General features: G+C 46.6%; 1 protein-coding gene across 1 annotated transcript; it reads right to left on the bottom strand.

The window, feature by feature from the left end:
• Nucleotides 1–970: 970 nt before the first annotated feature.
• On the bottom strand, nt 971–13,072 carry LOC148474042 (lipocalin-like). The gene is made up of 7 exons (XM_088459152.1): nt 12,916–13,072; nt 8,743–8,882; nt 7,383–7,459; nt 6,892–7,005; nt 4,927–5,028; nt 3,345–3,380; nt 971–1,090 (listed from the first exon to the last, which is right to left on the bottom strand). The coding sequence occupies exons 1-6, from the start codon at nt 13,009–13,011 to the stop codon at nt 3,358–3,360; spliced, it is 552 nt and encodes a 183-aa protein (XP_088315278.1). The 5' UTR covers nt 13,012–13,072; the 3' UTR covers nt 971–1,090; nt 3,345–3,357.
• Nucleotides 13,073–14,048: the final 976 nt, after the last annotated feature.

Genomic DNA, 14,048 nt, shown 5'->3' with positions numbered 1-14,048 from the left:
ATATACAATGGTGTGGTCACATACCTCAGGTACCACAGATGGCTGAGTGCCGTGGATTAAAGCCTATTATTGTTTATATACAATGGTGTGGTCACATACCTCAGGTACCGCAGATGGCTGAGTGTCGTGGATTAAAGCCTATTGTTTATATACAATGGTGTGGTCACATACCTCAGGTACCACAGATGGCTGTGCCGTGGATTAAAGCCTATTGTTTATATAAAATGGTGTGGTCACATACCTCAGGTACCACAGATGGCTGAGTGCCGTGGATTAAAGCCCATTGTTTATATAAAATGGTGTGGTCACATACCTCAGGTACCACAGATGGCTGTGTGCCGTGGATTAAAGCCTATTGTTTATATCACATGGTGTGGTCACATTTTCTCTTGCACCCCATTTTCCCATATGTAAGCCGATTTCTGTCAGCTGATTCCCCAGGCGCTCATTAACCACTTAACTGACGTGCTCGCGTGGGATGCCAACGCAGCCAACTGTGCTCCAGCTGACATGGTGCGACCGCACCACCCCGCTGTGTTTCTGAAGTGGAAATCCATTGTACACATGCGCAGAATGGATCTCCTCTGACTCCCCGGACTCTCCTGCGGCCCTGACACTCTCTGACCAGTTTTGGCGGCAAATTGTCAGTTAAGTGGTTAATTGATATGCTTGGGTGAGGTTCTGTTTCATTAAGCCCATGAAAGAAAGCACAGTTTGTGTATAAAATCTGTGTGATACCCGGTGGCTGAAGATGCAAAGCCAATCATATACAGTATATATAGTGTATGTATGTATATGTATATGTATATATATATATATATATATATGTATATATATATACATATATATATATATATATATACATATATATATATATATATATATATATATATATATATATATATATATATATATATATATATATATATATATATATATATATGTACATAACCAATAAAAGAAGAGACAGTTTTGGGGATTCATGCAGGAATTTATTATATGCAGAATTGTACAAACACTGTAGCTTGCTATAACCCATCTATAACATAGACGCCATCTAGTGGAAAGGTGTGGGCACTGTATCTTCACTCTGCAGGGGAAAAACAAGGTCTCATTATTTGTGTAATCTGCGGACGTAATACTCAGGTGGTTTGGTTTATATTGAGCAGTAGATTTGTCTTTTAGATTGAATAATATTGTACCTTGGCTTAGAATCCAGAAGTTGCCTTGAATGAATCTGAATATATATTTACTTCAGGAAGAACTGTAAAAGGTATGCTGCCTCTTATAGATCATCTAAGCAGATTTGAATTACCTTCAAGTTATTATTGAGCCTACTTATTTACTTTTGCATTTATTTAACATCCATTATCGCTGCATGTGGTGGTAATTTGCAATGGTTTTCTAAGTCTATTTTTGGCAGGCTTGGCAACTTTTTGACTGACCCCTCCGGCGTAGTGGCAGCAATTTTGGGCGGGCATGGTGCCACGCTCACATTATTGTGGGCCCGTCCCCCGCTACACAATGCTGTGATTTCCAGCATTGTAAAGGTGGGGGGATCACATGGGAAGTGGGAAGGGTAGCACTAGCCGGCGTTGGCTTATGCGTAAAATACAGGGAGAATTGCGCGGTAGAGATTCGCAGAGACGGAGATTTCTCGCAAGCTTTGTCCCTGCTTCAGAATGTTGATACATTCTCGAGATAATTCCTAAATTATACAATCACATTTGAAACTCGGATTGTAGTAAATAGGGGCCTTAGTTTTTAATAAATATTGGGACGTAACGTTCCTGATAATTAGCACTGGCAGCAAGGTCCATTGATTTACAGGTAATGAACATATTTCTAATTCAGTAGATACCATAATACTCAATTACAATTGATCGAAGGCAATAGACCTTTGCATTATAGTAGGTCTCCCTCCATATTGCCGCTAAAATGTTCTGGGGTACTTACTGCTTATATCAGACAGTAGACGACCCTAGGCTGCATCCCGCTCTCCCAGCCGGTACATTCAGCCCCAGCTCCTTCCTGCTTTATTGTCACTTTTGTTTGTTATTATAGCTTGTAACACTTGTGTAAATTACTACTGAATTATTATTATAATTATTATTATTACATTCTAGCTTTGTAATTGGGAAGAAAACAGTAATATAATGACACTGGGTGAGAGGTAAGAGGGCCGTGCGCGCAGCTTACAATCTATAGGATAACAGGAGTTTAGTAGGTGAGGTAAGTGCTACTTATTACATATTGATAAAAACACAAATTCCAGGTGCAAAAAAAACACTTACCTTACTAATCATTCATTACATATTGTTAATTGCTGCTCCTAAATACATAGGTCCTGGATTACCAATAGGCAATTAATGGAAAAAGGTGATTAATAAACCACCAATAGGAGCACAAATTATTATGTACTAAAGACCATCATTGTAAGAAAAGTAATTTATAACATTAGTTAATACCTAATGGGGTACTCAGACAGCCCCCAGCCCTCTGTGCGTCAGTGAGAAGTACATTGGTGTAGTCTTGGTTATGGTCTTGTATATTAGTAGAAGTATTTTATATTGTAATCAGTAAAATACAGGCAACCAACGTAAGGACTGACCGAGCAGGGCAGCAGTGTCCAGTACAGACTGTAGTAATGGGAAGACCTATAAGGAGACTATTGCAATAGTCAATGGCTCATTGTGGGTATGTGCAGAACGGGTCGTGCGTCGTCGCACACAGTGCCCCCTAAGCTGCAGCCTGCAGGGGGCGTGTTTTGTGGGAGTGCCGAGGCCATTGTCCGTGTCTTACGGCGCAGATTTACTGGCCCCGGCTACGGATCTGAGACAGCCATTCTCAGTGACTCAGGCGGCCGATGTACTCACAGGCTATCCGACGCTGCGTCTTCGGAACGCAGCAGTGGATCACACAAGCATGCAGGAGGCTTCTGTTAACACAAGATTTAATATTTACACACAGCAGCTGCATCAGACCCAATGTGTGACCCATTTCAAGATTATATGGCCACCCATGAGGCCCTTGAAATGGGGTCACCTTTCGCATGTGTGACGGGTACTTGGCCCGGAGGTTGGGGCAGCCCCCTCCAAGGCCCCTGCACTCCGTAAATCCTCCCTGCTTCCAGTGATGCACTGTTCCGCCCTTGCAGCCCATCCATTCACCTGAAACCAGTGACATTAACATTCTTCCCGCCTTGGTGATGTCACTCCTAGTGAAGCAGTGCGCTGCATTCTCTGAAATATTGATTTAGCCCCCAAAATGGCCGCCATCACTGTGTGTAGGTGACAGCTGGAAAATACATTTTGTTCCAGGGTTGTCCCTCTCTTGACACTCACCTGTTATGTTATGTTAGACGTCGGACATGCAGCTATCTGTGGAGAGAAGGCAGAATATTGGGTCAGTGTAGAAGACACGTGTCAACCGTTGTGGCTCTGACTGGAGAGAGAGGTTCTGCTACTAGACAATATTATATAGCATTTATCAACATGGGGCAGCTGTAGAGACACAAGTTTCTGAATTCCAATTTCTGGGCTAGAAAGTAACATTTCTCCTGTTATCCTGATCTCTTCATTGTGATTAAATTGAGGTAAATATTACACCGTGAGGGGGGAAATGCGCTTACCCTAGGCCTCACAGCAAATATAAATAAAGTAAACTAATCAAGGGGTCTATTTACTAAGCCTTGGATGGAGATGAGGTGATTTTTCAAACACAGCCTGTGACATGGCAGTTAGGAGCTGATTGGTTGGTACTTTATCTCCGTCCACTTTCTCGCCATCCAAGGTTAAGTAAATAGACCCCCAATCTCTGAAGTACTGTCAAAGTATGGAAACTTTTACACACATATCTGTGAAAGTTGCCATCCGCACATTTAAAAAAATAAATAAAAAAGGCGCAATTTCGGTAAAGCCACATTACACTGCAGGTGGGGCAGATTTAAAATGTGCGCAAGATGTATAGTTGGGATAGGTGCCTGTCCATATATGCCTATACTCCCGGAACATCCAGGAGGCTCTCCCTGAAAATCGTGTGTCGTTCCCGGCCGCACGTAAAGGTGGGCAAGTCTCCCACAGACTGGAGACACCTGGCCATGGCTACCCACTTCCTGAATGAAGTGGGCAGTACAGAAAGCCGAGGACGCAATTCACGTTGAATCACGTCATCGTCGATCCACCCCACAATACCACTAATTGCGACATTTTATAGCGGCAGGCAGGGCTACGATGTGTTGTCACGCTCCCCATATCCACCCACTTCCACCAGTCCCCACCCCCCACAGTGCTGACCTGGCTGCCCCCCCCCTCCCGTAGGGGGAAGCTAAAATGTTGGAAAATATGGGCGTGTCTTAGTTGAATTCAAAATGTCAGTGTGAAAACAAAGCTGCCTGGTATTTGTGGTCTACATGGAAAAGCAGACAGTGTTACCCTGCATGCAAAAAAAATAAATATATTTTTTTCACCCCCTTGCATTGCAACATGGATTGGGCAAAATTTACTAAGCGGCGGGTTCTAAACCCCGGCGGTTTAGTGGCGGTTTGACGGCGGGTTCTAAACCCCGGGGGTTTGCTGGTGGTTTTGCAGCAGTTTCTAAATGACAGCCCTGTTCTACTCTATTCTAAAATGTGTTTTGACGGCGGTTTTGCAGCAGTTTCGGCCTTAGTAAATCTGCGGATTGCAAAACCGCTGCCAAACCGCCACCAAACCACCGGGGTTTAGAACTCGCCGCTTAGTAAATTTTGCCCTCTGTTTCAGAAGCAAATTGTTCATTTTTTTTCATTTGCTCCTAACTATAAATCAGGTGATCACATATTTATAGAGCGTCTGAGGTCCTGATTTAGCGGTGGACGCAATGTCTATGTCGGACGCAATGGAGTGATATTTTGCTACTGTGCACGACTGGAGCGAAGGGGTTAATTACTGGTGTGAGGCAGGATCAGGATGTTGTCGTCGGTCAGTCCTTGGTCCTTGGCGAGCTGCTTGAATTTCTCCACCAGTTCTGGTCTTGCGTCCTTTGTTCTGCCTAAAATGGAGGACAGAAAGGAAACGTGGAAATGGTTGTCAGTAAAAATAGGGAGCTAACGTGATGCACAGCCAACCGGACTATATCGCATGCAGCGCGGTGCAAGGTAATGAAGGATGTAACAAGGGATCGCTCTGTTCTTCATTACATCGATGTGTACCGCGGATACGATATGTCGGCCTGTCAACGCCATATTGTCTGGGAACATTTTGCTGCAGTGTGTACCCAGCATAAGCCATATGCAGGGTGGGGCTGACCGCAAGGGTACAGGGGAAACCCCCGGTAGGCCGCACTGCCTCCTCTAAAGTCAGGTTGCATACCATGTACTCCAATTGTACATTGTTATTCCATTAGCAGGTCAGGTACCTGGTGGAGCAGGAACATGGATGAACATGGGGGGTGGGCTTGTATCTATAGAAACTATACCAAGATTCAACCTCCTGCCAATCAAAATTAGCGGTTGGGTTATATTTATTATCATTAGTGAATTCACTGCAGTGTCTAATCTAGTATATTATACTGCATGAACCATAAAGTATTTACTACTGTATATATATTTATAAAGGGGCCCTTATCATGCACTGTAGTATCCATGTTGTCTGCAGGCTATGTCGCCTAATGGTTGGCCAAGCCTCTTTGGTGGCTGGTCACACCCACTGTGGTGGCTGACCACATACCTTAAACATTGGCCCCTACCACTGCATTCCCCCCAGGGTGGGCCCTTCATGTCCCAGTTCGATGCTGACCATGTGTATATTAGCATGTTTTAGCGCACCCTGCACTGGTCGACAAATCATTTATATGTATAGTTATATACATTAAGGGCTATATTTACTAAAGTGAGAGTTTTAGAATTGGAGATGTTGTCCGTATCAGCCAATCAGATTCTATTTATTATCTTCTAGAAGGTGCGAGTTAAATGTTAAGTAGAATCTGATTGGTTGCTATAGGCAACATCTCCATTTCTAAAAACTCTCACTTTAGTAAATATACCCCTAAGAGGTAAAACTGAGAAACTTGGTAAATAACACCTATAAACTTGCACAATACAGATGGGGCCTCGTACACTATTGCCCCTCTCGGTGCACCAGCAAGATTGACATGTTGCGGCCATTTGAGCGGTGAGGGTGGCAATGCTGAACCTTTTTACAAAACGGGTGTGTGGCCCCCGTTTTATAGGTGTGCCGTGACCAGGATCTGCCTCTTCTGACGCAGATTTTCTGGCCCCAGCTGAGCAGTTGCAACGGTCATTCAGAGTAAGCTTAGGCCCACTCAGATGGCCGATGGCTGCGACCGCTTTCGGACGATGCTGGCAGGTGGCGTCTCTTGTCCTCGGACGCCTTCTGCGGCATTAGCGTACTTTAGCATCGCTTCTGTGTCCAAAGATGCATAGGCGATGCTATCGGCGTCCATCTCTGAAAGAATGGCTCCGATGCGAGCGACCGCGGCTTTTTCTCACGACAAGCTCAGTTGTGCTTCGTCTGCGTCCTTGTACGTGTGTAAAACTATTTCCTGTGCAGGTTAAAGTTGTGAAAATACGGTCCGTTACTTGTCTCGGAACATCACAGTTACACCTGGCATCTCTCACACAATATGACGTATAGACGCTAGGGGTATGAGCAATGGCACACATCTGTAAATTTATATTGTGGTCATATCCCCCCCCCCCCCAAAAAAAAACTGTTTAATAAACGAACAAAACCATGTAATGGTCACATCTATTAAATTATAAAAATACGTTTCATCTGCAAATGGTGAGGGTAAGTAAATAACGGTTACATTGCACACGGTCCCTTTTAGCTGTCACTTTCTGTGATGTTTTTTCTGACGCTCCCCAGCCCTGGAGCCTGACGCAGTACTTACTAAACAGAGAGACGATGGTGTTGACCTGGTCGCCCTTGGTCTTTAGAGTGTGCATCAAGACGTATTCGTGGTAGTTGGTCTCCACCACTCGGATGACGTGATCACTGCCGTAACCTTATAGGAGAGGAACGTTCTGGTCAGCGGTTGTCCCAATTTGTTTGCGAGGTAGATAGACATAACAAGGTATTATAAAATAGGCTGATGGTGGCTTAATACATATGTATTTGTGGCTGAAAAACAACTGCTTTCAAGCTCTCACTTGATACATGTGAGCAGAAATTCCAGCTCTGAAGTATATAGGTTAGAAATAACTTCAGTATATGCTTTTTCCACCAGAAGGTGGCAGAAAAAGTATTAACCATCATTTTCAGATCATCTTATTATCAAATATGGAATATGAAGTTTCCCTTTATATAATAATATTATTATTATTTTTATTATACATTTTCTATAATCTGAGCTTTGCTTTAGATGTGCAGGACGTGGCTTACGTGGGCTTTTAGAGACGAAGCGTCCGGGCTGTTCGGTCTTGACGTAGGTCATGCTCTTCGTTTCGCAGCGGTCTTGCCTGGAACAGAACAATAGAACAGCTGAGCGGACATGTCCCCCCTTGTAACTTATAAGATATAAACATTTTTGTTATATCAAGATATCAATATTTGTGTGTGAGGTCAGCAGAGAAAACTAATATTATATAAAGTGCTTCTATCCGGGGGATCCCACGTCCGACATGTCGGGCGGTCCCCACACACGGTGCAATTGTGTGGTCGACCGTCCGATATGCAGACTCTCCCCTCTCCCACCCGCATAGCGCTGCGTGGGATCGCACATCGCACCCCCTGATCGGCTGAACCTGCAGTAAGATCAGGGGGTGCAATGTAAGACCCCACGGGTGTGCGCTCGTTCCGACATCAGGCACATAATCTGTGCGGTATAGCAGCCAAATCGCACCAATCCGTCGGATCGGCTGCTTTATCGCACCGCGTATGGGCCGCATTAGAGCAATGCGTGTGACATGTAGTGTAATTAGCGACGGCCGTCCTTTAGATGAGAAAAGATACACTCATTTCAAAATAAAATTTCAGCCGAATAAAAAACTCTGATTCTAATTCTGTGGTGTAGTTAAGATCTAAATAAGAGGTAGGGGCTTATTCACGAATGACAGGATAAAAGGTCGGTCCGTAAAGTATCATCAACTGAATTTGCAGCGGTAACAAATTCTGGATTCCGAACCTGTGGTCCTTATGTAACAACCTGCGAGCTGCAGGCGCAATTCCTGCCGCTGTCTAAGGGAGTCTGCCCCTGCGTGCGTTTGGCGTGAGGAATGACTGTATACAGTGGGTAACGCCATCTTCCTGATGGCGTCGTATGAGGCGGGTAACGCTACCTTCCTAATGGCGTTACCCATAGAAGCCTATGGGCTTCTTTCTGCAGATTTCTGTAAGATCGGGACCCTCCCAGGACCCCACCCGCGGCACATGCGCAGAAGGACGCCAGAGGGTTTCTGGATCATAGACTCAGAAGTCCCTCCATTGCAAAGGGCCGCTTTTACCGAGAGAGCGGTACTTTGCGGTGATCGTCATGCATACTGACGTTACCAACACTGGCATGCATGCGTAGACCGGCAGGATGCCCCTCATCCCAAATGCGATGCATCATGCATCCCGCCATTTTGGGGGAGATGTATCAAGCCCTGGAGAAGTTGCCCAAAGCAACCAATTAACTGGTAGGAACTCATCAATTAAAGTCCTCCTACAGCAGAAAACCTGCACTGTGATCCTAGGTTATATAGCGGCTTCCACTAACTAAAATCCCGCTGAAAATTTCAAGTGGTCCAGATTTTCCACTTACTTGGGAAAGGTGGCCACGATGTCAAGGTTCCCATCGGCGGTGGGTGTGATTTGGGTGGTGCACATCTTCATCACTTGCTTCTTAGACTGGAACCAGGCGGAATTGGAGGCCAGGCCGATGCCGTACCACTTCCCTAAGATCTACAACACAGAAAATAGACGGTGATAAGGCAATGTGTTCTGGACACGAGGGGTTAATTATAATAGAGATGCCATTGGCCACCTAAACCCTGCGTCTGGCTCTAATCGGGTTAATCCCCTCAAGGATCTGATTTTTTTATATTTTTGGTTACAAACGGTCCCAATGAGGAGTCCCATGAAACCGGGGAGGGCTGAGCTGCATTTCAACTTTATTTTTATTTGGAAGCTTTTTGGACAAGGTTATTGAAAGTGTCTCCCATGCCTGAGGGGACTGCCTTGATACTAATCGACCTTATAGACATCAAATCCGGGAGCAGCCCCGAGAACTGACGCAGGAGACCGTTTCGGGGGGCAGGGCCGGACTGATGACGCGATTAGGCACCACCCTTTCCCGGAAAAACCCACGATTTGCAAAACCCGTGAGGAGGGGGTGGGGCTAAATTACATATAGTGCGCCGTTTAGTCCCGCCCCCTCCTCGCGGACCTGCAAATTCCCTGTTAAATCTCTCCATCCTGTTCGCTATACTAGGAAGTGGGCAGGATGCTGGTGATCTGCTTACACTTCTGGGGTTGTGTTACCCTAAAAATCGGGAGTCCCCCGTGACTTCCGGGAGTGTAGGCAAGTATGGTTAAGACTCAGGAACGTATTAAGAGAGGAGGGGGCCCGTGTTTACTCCCCGTCTGAGGGCCCCTCCTCTCTCCTGCCGTCAGCGTACTGACAGCGGTAGACTCGGGGCATTAGAGTGTGTCCGGAGTCTATTGCGCAGTTATTTGAGACTGCGCATGCACAAAACGCTGTGAAAAATGGCCGCTGCAGGCATTTTCCAGGCGTTTTCTATAGCGCTACTCCGTGGGACATTGGAGAGGAAAGTATGAAAAAAAAAAAGTATGGGTGCAGAGTGTGCGGTGCGGGCCGCCCCCTGGACCCAGTGACCCGTGTGCACCGCGCACCCTGCACCCATTATAAATACGCCCCTGTGTTAAGTAGTATTCACCCATTAAAGGTTTTGGCAAAACCACCCTCAAGTGTTTTGCTTTGGTTTTGGACCAGTTTTTGTAATAGGGCGAGAGTGGCTCCGGTGGCTGTTCTGACACTGTGTTCTCCCGGCAGAGCACAGTAAAGTTTAGAAGAAGAAAAAAACGTTGTTTACTGTGTTCTTCCGGGAGAGCACAGTGTCAGAACAGCCACCAGAGCCTAGGAAGGGACCAGACTGACGGACGGAGCCGGCGGAGGACCCACCCAGCTGACAGCAGGTAAATGTAACCCGCCATATGCCACCTCAGAGTAGCGTATAGTAACACCATCAAATTCCAAAAATACTTAATTTTCGGAATTTGATGAATAGCCTAATTTCCACATCCCCATACTAATGTGCTAATGTATGGGGAGTGTGGAAATGAACGCGGGCGGACTTAGCCAGGAGATATCAGTGATGTCTCCTGTGTTAACTTGTCTTCATGAATAATAAAATAACGGTAATTAAGGAAAATGTCCTTAAAACCGTTATTTTAGTGTTGATGAATAGGCCCCGCAATGTGGTGTACAAAGATAATCAACTAAGGAGCACAGATCCCACCTGGCCAATGGCTATATACAGCATAGTGTATGTACAGTATATGTATCATGTTCTGAGGGCAAAGCATGTATACACTCTGATGTTGTCCCTTCTGTCATCACTAGGACAAGGTGTGTACTATAGAGCAGGGTTAGGTAACCTGTGGCACGTCAGCTTGCTGTTAGGACACGATGTCTGCTATAGAGAATAACGCTCTTCCTATTGTAAGCTGTTACAGATATTAGAAGTCCCTGGTGCCTTTATCTGGTCAGGGAGCTCCTCCGTGACTTATAATATCCATGCAATCCTCAGTAGGGGCACTAAGTATTATTATTATCTTTATTAACAGTTTCTTATATGGAGCAGCATATTCCGTTACACTTTACAACTGGAAATAACATTAATAGAACAAAACTGGGTAGTAACAGACAGACCTAAAGGTAAGAGGGCCCTGCTCACAAGATTTACAATCTATAGGGAAATAGGTGTTGATACATAAGGATAGGGGCTAATATTGCATATTGGTCCAGCCAGATTGCAGGGGTTATAGGTCGGCTGTATGATCCAGTCACACTGGAAAGTTGGCCTATGGTTATACACTATGTAGTGGCATACTGTATGTACAGGGCCGCAACTAGGGGGGGGGCTGGAGGTGCACGTGCACCGGGTGAGCCGCTGTACCTGGTGCCAGTGACCTCCAGCCCGGCGCTGCAGAGAGGCTCCAAGCCGGACGTCCGCTGGTAATATTTATTACCAGGAGGCGCCCGGCTCCTTCTCTGCAGCGACGCGGTGTAGACGGAGCCGGAGGCTGGAGTTCTCTCCCGAACTCCAGCTTCCGGCTCTCCCCACGGGCACTATGGGGGAGACGTCATGACATCTCCCCCATAGTTCCAAGGACAAGCCGGCGGACCGGACGCGACGCTGGATGCAGGAGCGGGGTTCAAGGTATTTTTTTTTTTTTAATAAGCTGCACTACAGGGGCATTATTATGGGGGCAGGGGCATTACCACAGGGGCATTACTATGGGGGCATAGGCAATAAGGGGCATTACTAATGGGGCATGAGCACTACAGGGGCATTACTATTGGGGCATGGGCACTACAAGGGCATTACTATGAGAGCATGGGCACTACAGGGGCATTACTATGAAAGCATGGGCACTACAGGGGCATTAATATGGGAGCATGGGCACTACAGGGGCATTACTGTATGGTGGGCACTACAGGGGCATTACTATGGGGGTATTAACATATGGGCATTACTATGGGGGCATTACAATATGGGCACTACTGCAGGGGGAATTACATGGGGGCGCCAAATTACTGTCTTGCCCCTGGTGCCAAAAATCCTAGTTTCGGCCCTGGTATGTACATATATATACTAGCATATAATGCGTTTATGCACCTTGTGACTGGGATATCTGAGAGCAGCCTCTGATCTCGGTGAGGCGCCAGCTCAGAAGCGTAATAAGCGGCTGGTCGGCAGTAACATTATATGTTGACTCGGCTTATGAACAAGCCTGTAGGTTTGCATGAGTGTGATTAAAGCTCCCATCAAGTGAGTGAGGACACAACTGGGGAGATGCACCAAGCCTTGGGAGTATACTTCATAATTATAGGGTCTTAGACCTGTTAACTTTAATTTCTTATCGCCATAGGACTAAGATATTAAGATTTGCCTGAATGTACTAAAATACAGCCGCAAGGATCGGGGCTCCAAAAGTAGCCCATCCCTGCCGTGTGCAAGACACTATCCCTTCACTACCCCGCCGGGGGCGCCGTGCGCAGTACTGTGCATCTGCGGTCTGCTGACCACTCATGCGCATGTGGTGAGTTGCGGGGGAGGGATCTAAGGTACTTTTTGCGATGCGAAGCCCATAGGCTACAACGAGCTGACGCCATCTTCAGATGGCGTGAGCTACCGGGGCCAAGCTCCAAAATGCACCACATTCCGGAGCTTGGTAAATCCGGCTAAAAAGCAGCCCCCATATAAACCTATGCGGAGCTACTTTGGCGAGTGAAACGGGAGATTTCTTTGGTCCCTCCGTACATAAGCTTGGGGGATACTTATTATTTTAAAGTAACCCCTCCCCCCCCCTTCATCTGAAAATGGGCGTTTTCGTTGGCTATCCTGCAAATGATAATTGAAATTAAATAAACCCTTTAGAGACAGAGAAAGTGGAGGTTGCCCACAGCAACCAATCAGCTCCTAACTGTCATTTTATAGACTGTACTTGTTCAATGACAGCTAAAAGCTGATTGGTTGCTGCTGCAACTTCTCCATTTTATCTCTCTCCAAGGCTTGATAAGTCTCCCCCATTGTATGAGCATCTTAGGGGCACATCTGCAAAAGGGTTTCATATACCCACGCCTGGGCTTAGCCTAAATCTTAAGAGGGGGCTTTGCTGAGTCTTCTGGGGGAGGGAGGAGGTTGTGTGTGGTCTGCACCTGACAAGGGGTGACTGAGGTCTGACTTACTTTATCCTCCTGGAAGTCCGGCTGGACAGGGACATCCCCCTGGGCACACAGGGCAGACAGCACAACAAGGGACAAGCTGAGTACGACTCCCTTCATGGTCCTAGGTTGCTCTGAAAGGCTGCTGAAGTCTCCTCTGGTTCAAGTGATGGAGATGATGGACCTGCATCGGCTATATAGAGACCGGACGGACAATCCCACAGCTGGGGGCTGGTCATGGGACTCCGGGGGCTGGAGCTGGCAAGTTGGAACATCACCCACTCTGTGCTCCCTGTGGAGAATGTTATGGAATGTGCCCAGTGGGTAGGGGAGGAAGCTGAGCCAGGAGGGGGGGGGGGGGGGTAGAGGGGTATCAGTATTATATTCTATTCCAGCTGTGCGGCACATTGACTTCATTAGGCAGAATAACAAAGGCAGTGCAGGTACACAGTCACCATACATTGTGCTCAGAGTGCCTGAGGCGCTGGAATATCCAGGACCTTGGGGGGTACAGCTGCATCCTGTAGTCACTTTGCAAATGGCACAATTGTTATGTAAAGGACACGACCCTCTTACTATAAGGGCTTTGTCACAGTTCTGCAAATGTGCAAAAATACCTCATTCCTCCTCCCTGAAGGATTGTGTGTGTGTGTGTGTGTTAAATCAGGCGTAATAAATAACATATCTCATAAGAGAGAAAATAAAACAATGACCATTTCTATCCTCATCACATGATCCCTGACTGTTTATCAGTCCATAATGTCTGCAGAGTTTATTTCACCTGACATCATCCAGAGTTGTGACACTGGGCCTGACTCACTGTTGTACGCAGGCCCGATGGTTGGCGTATAGTACCGATGGTGAGAGGCCTGCGCATGTGCAGGTCTCCTTTTGCCAGATTAATCGCTTCTGCCCCCAAACCGCAATCTAATTGACGGTCTGCGGCCGCTTGGGGCCAGGATAGGGGCGGCAAAAGTGTGCGTTTATTAACAAAAGGGGGGGGGGCGTTACCGTTTTTTTTGGGGGGGGGCCGAGGACAGGGTCTCCATTTCCTGGCCCCAGCAGAGTGACAACACCGGCCATCCTGCGTTACCTGAGGGTGACTCAGAGGGCCGATGTTTTCGCAGATAGTCCGATGCTGTGTTCTCGGACGTAGC

The sequence above is a fragment of the Taudactylus pleione genome, unplaced genomic scaffold (genome assembly GCF_031769625.1).
Source record: "Taudactylus pleione unplaced genomic scaffold, aTauple2 ptg000897l, whole genome shotgun sequence".
NCBI classification, from domain to species: Eukaryota; Metazoa; Chordata; class Amphibia; order Anura; family Myobatrachidae; genus Taudactylus; species Taudactylus pleione.
Note: the sequence above shows the minus strand (reverse complement) of the source record. Positions and strands in the feature narration are given on the sequence as shown.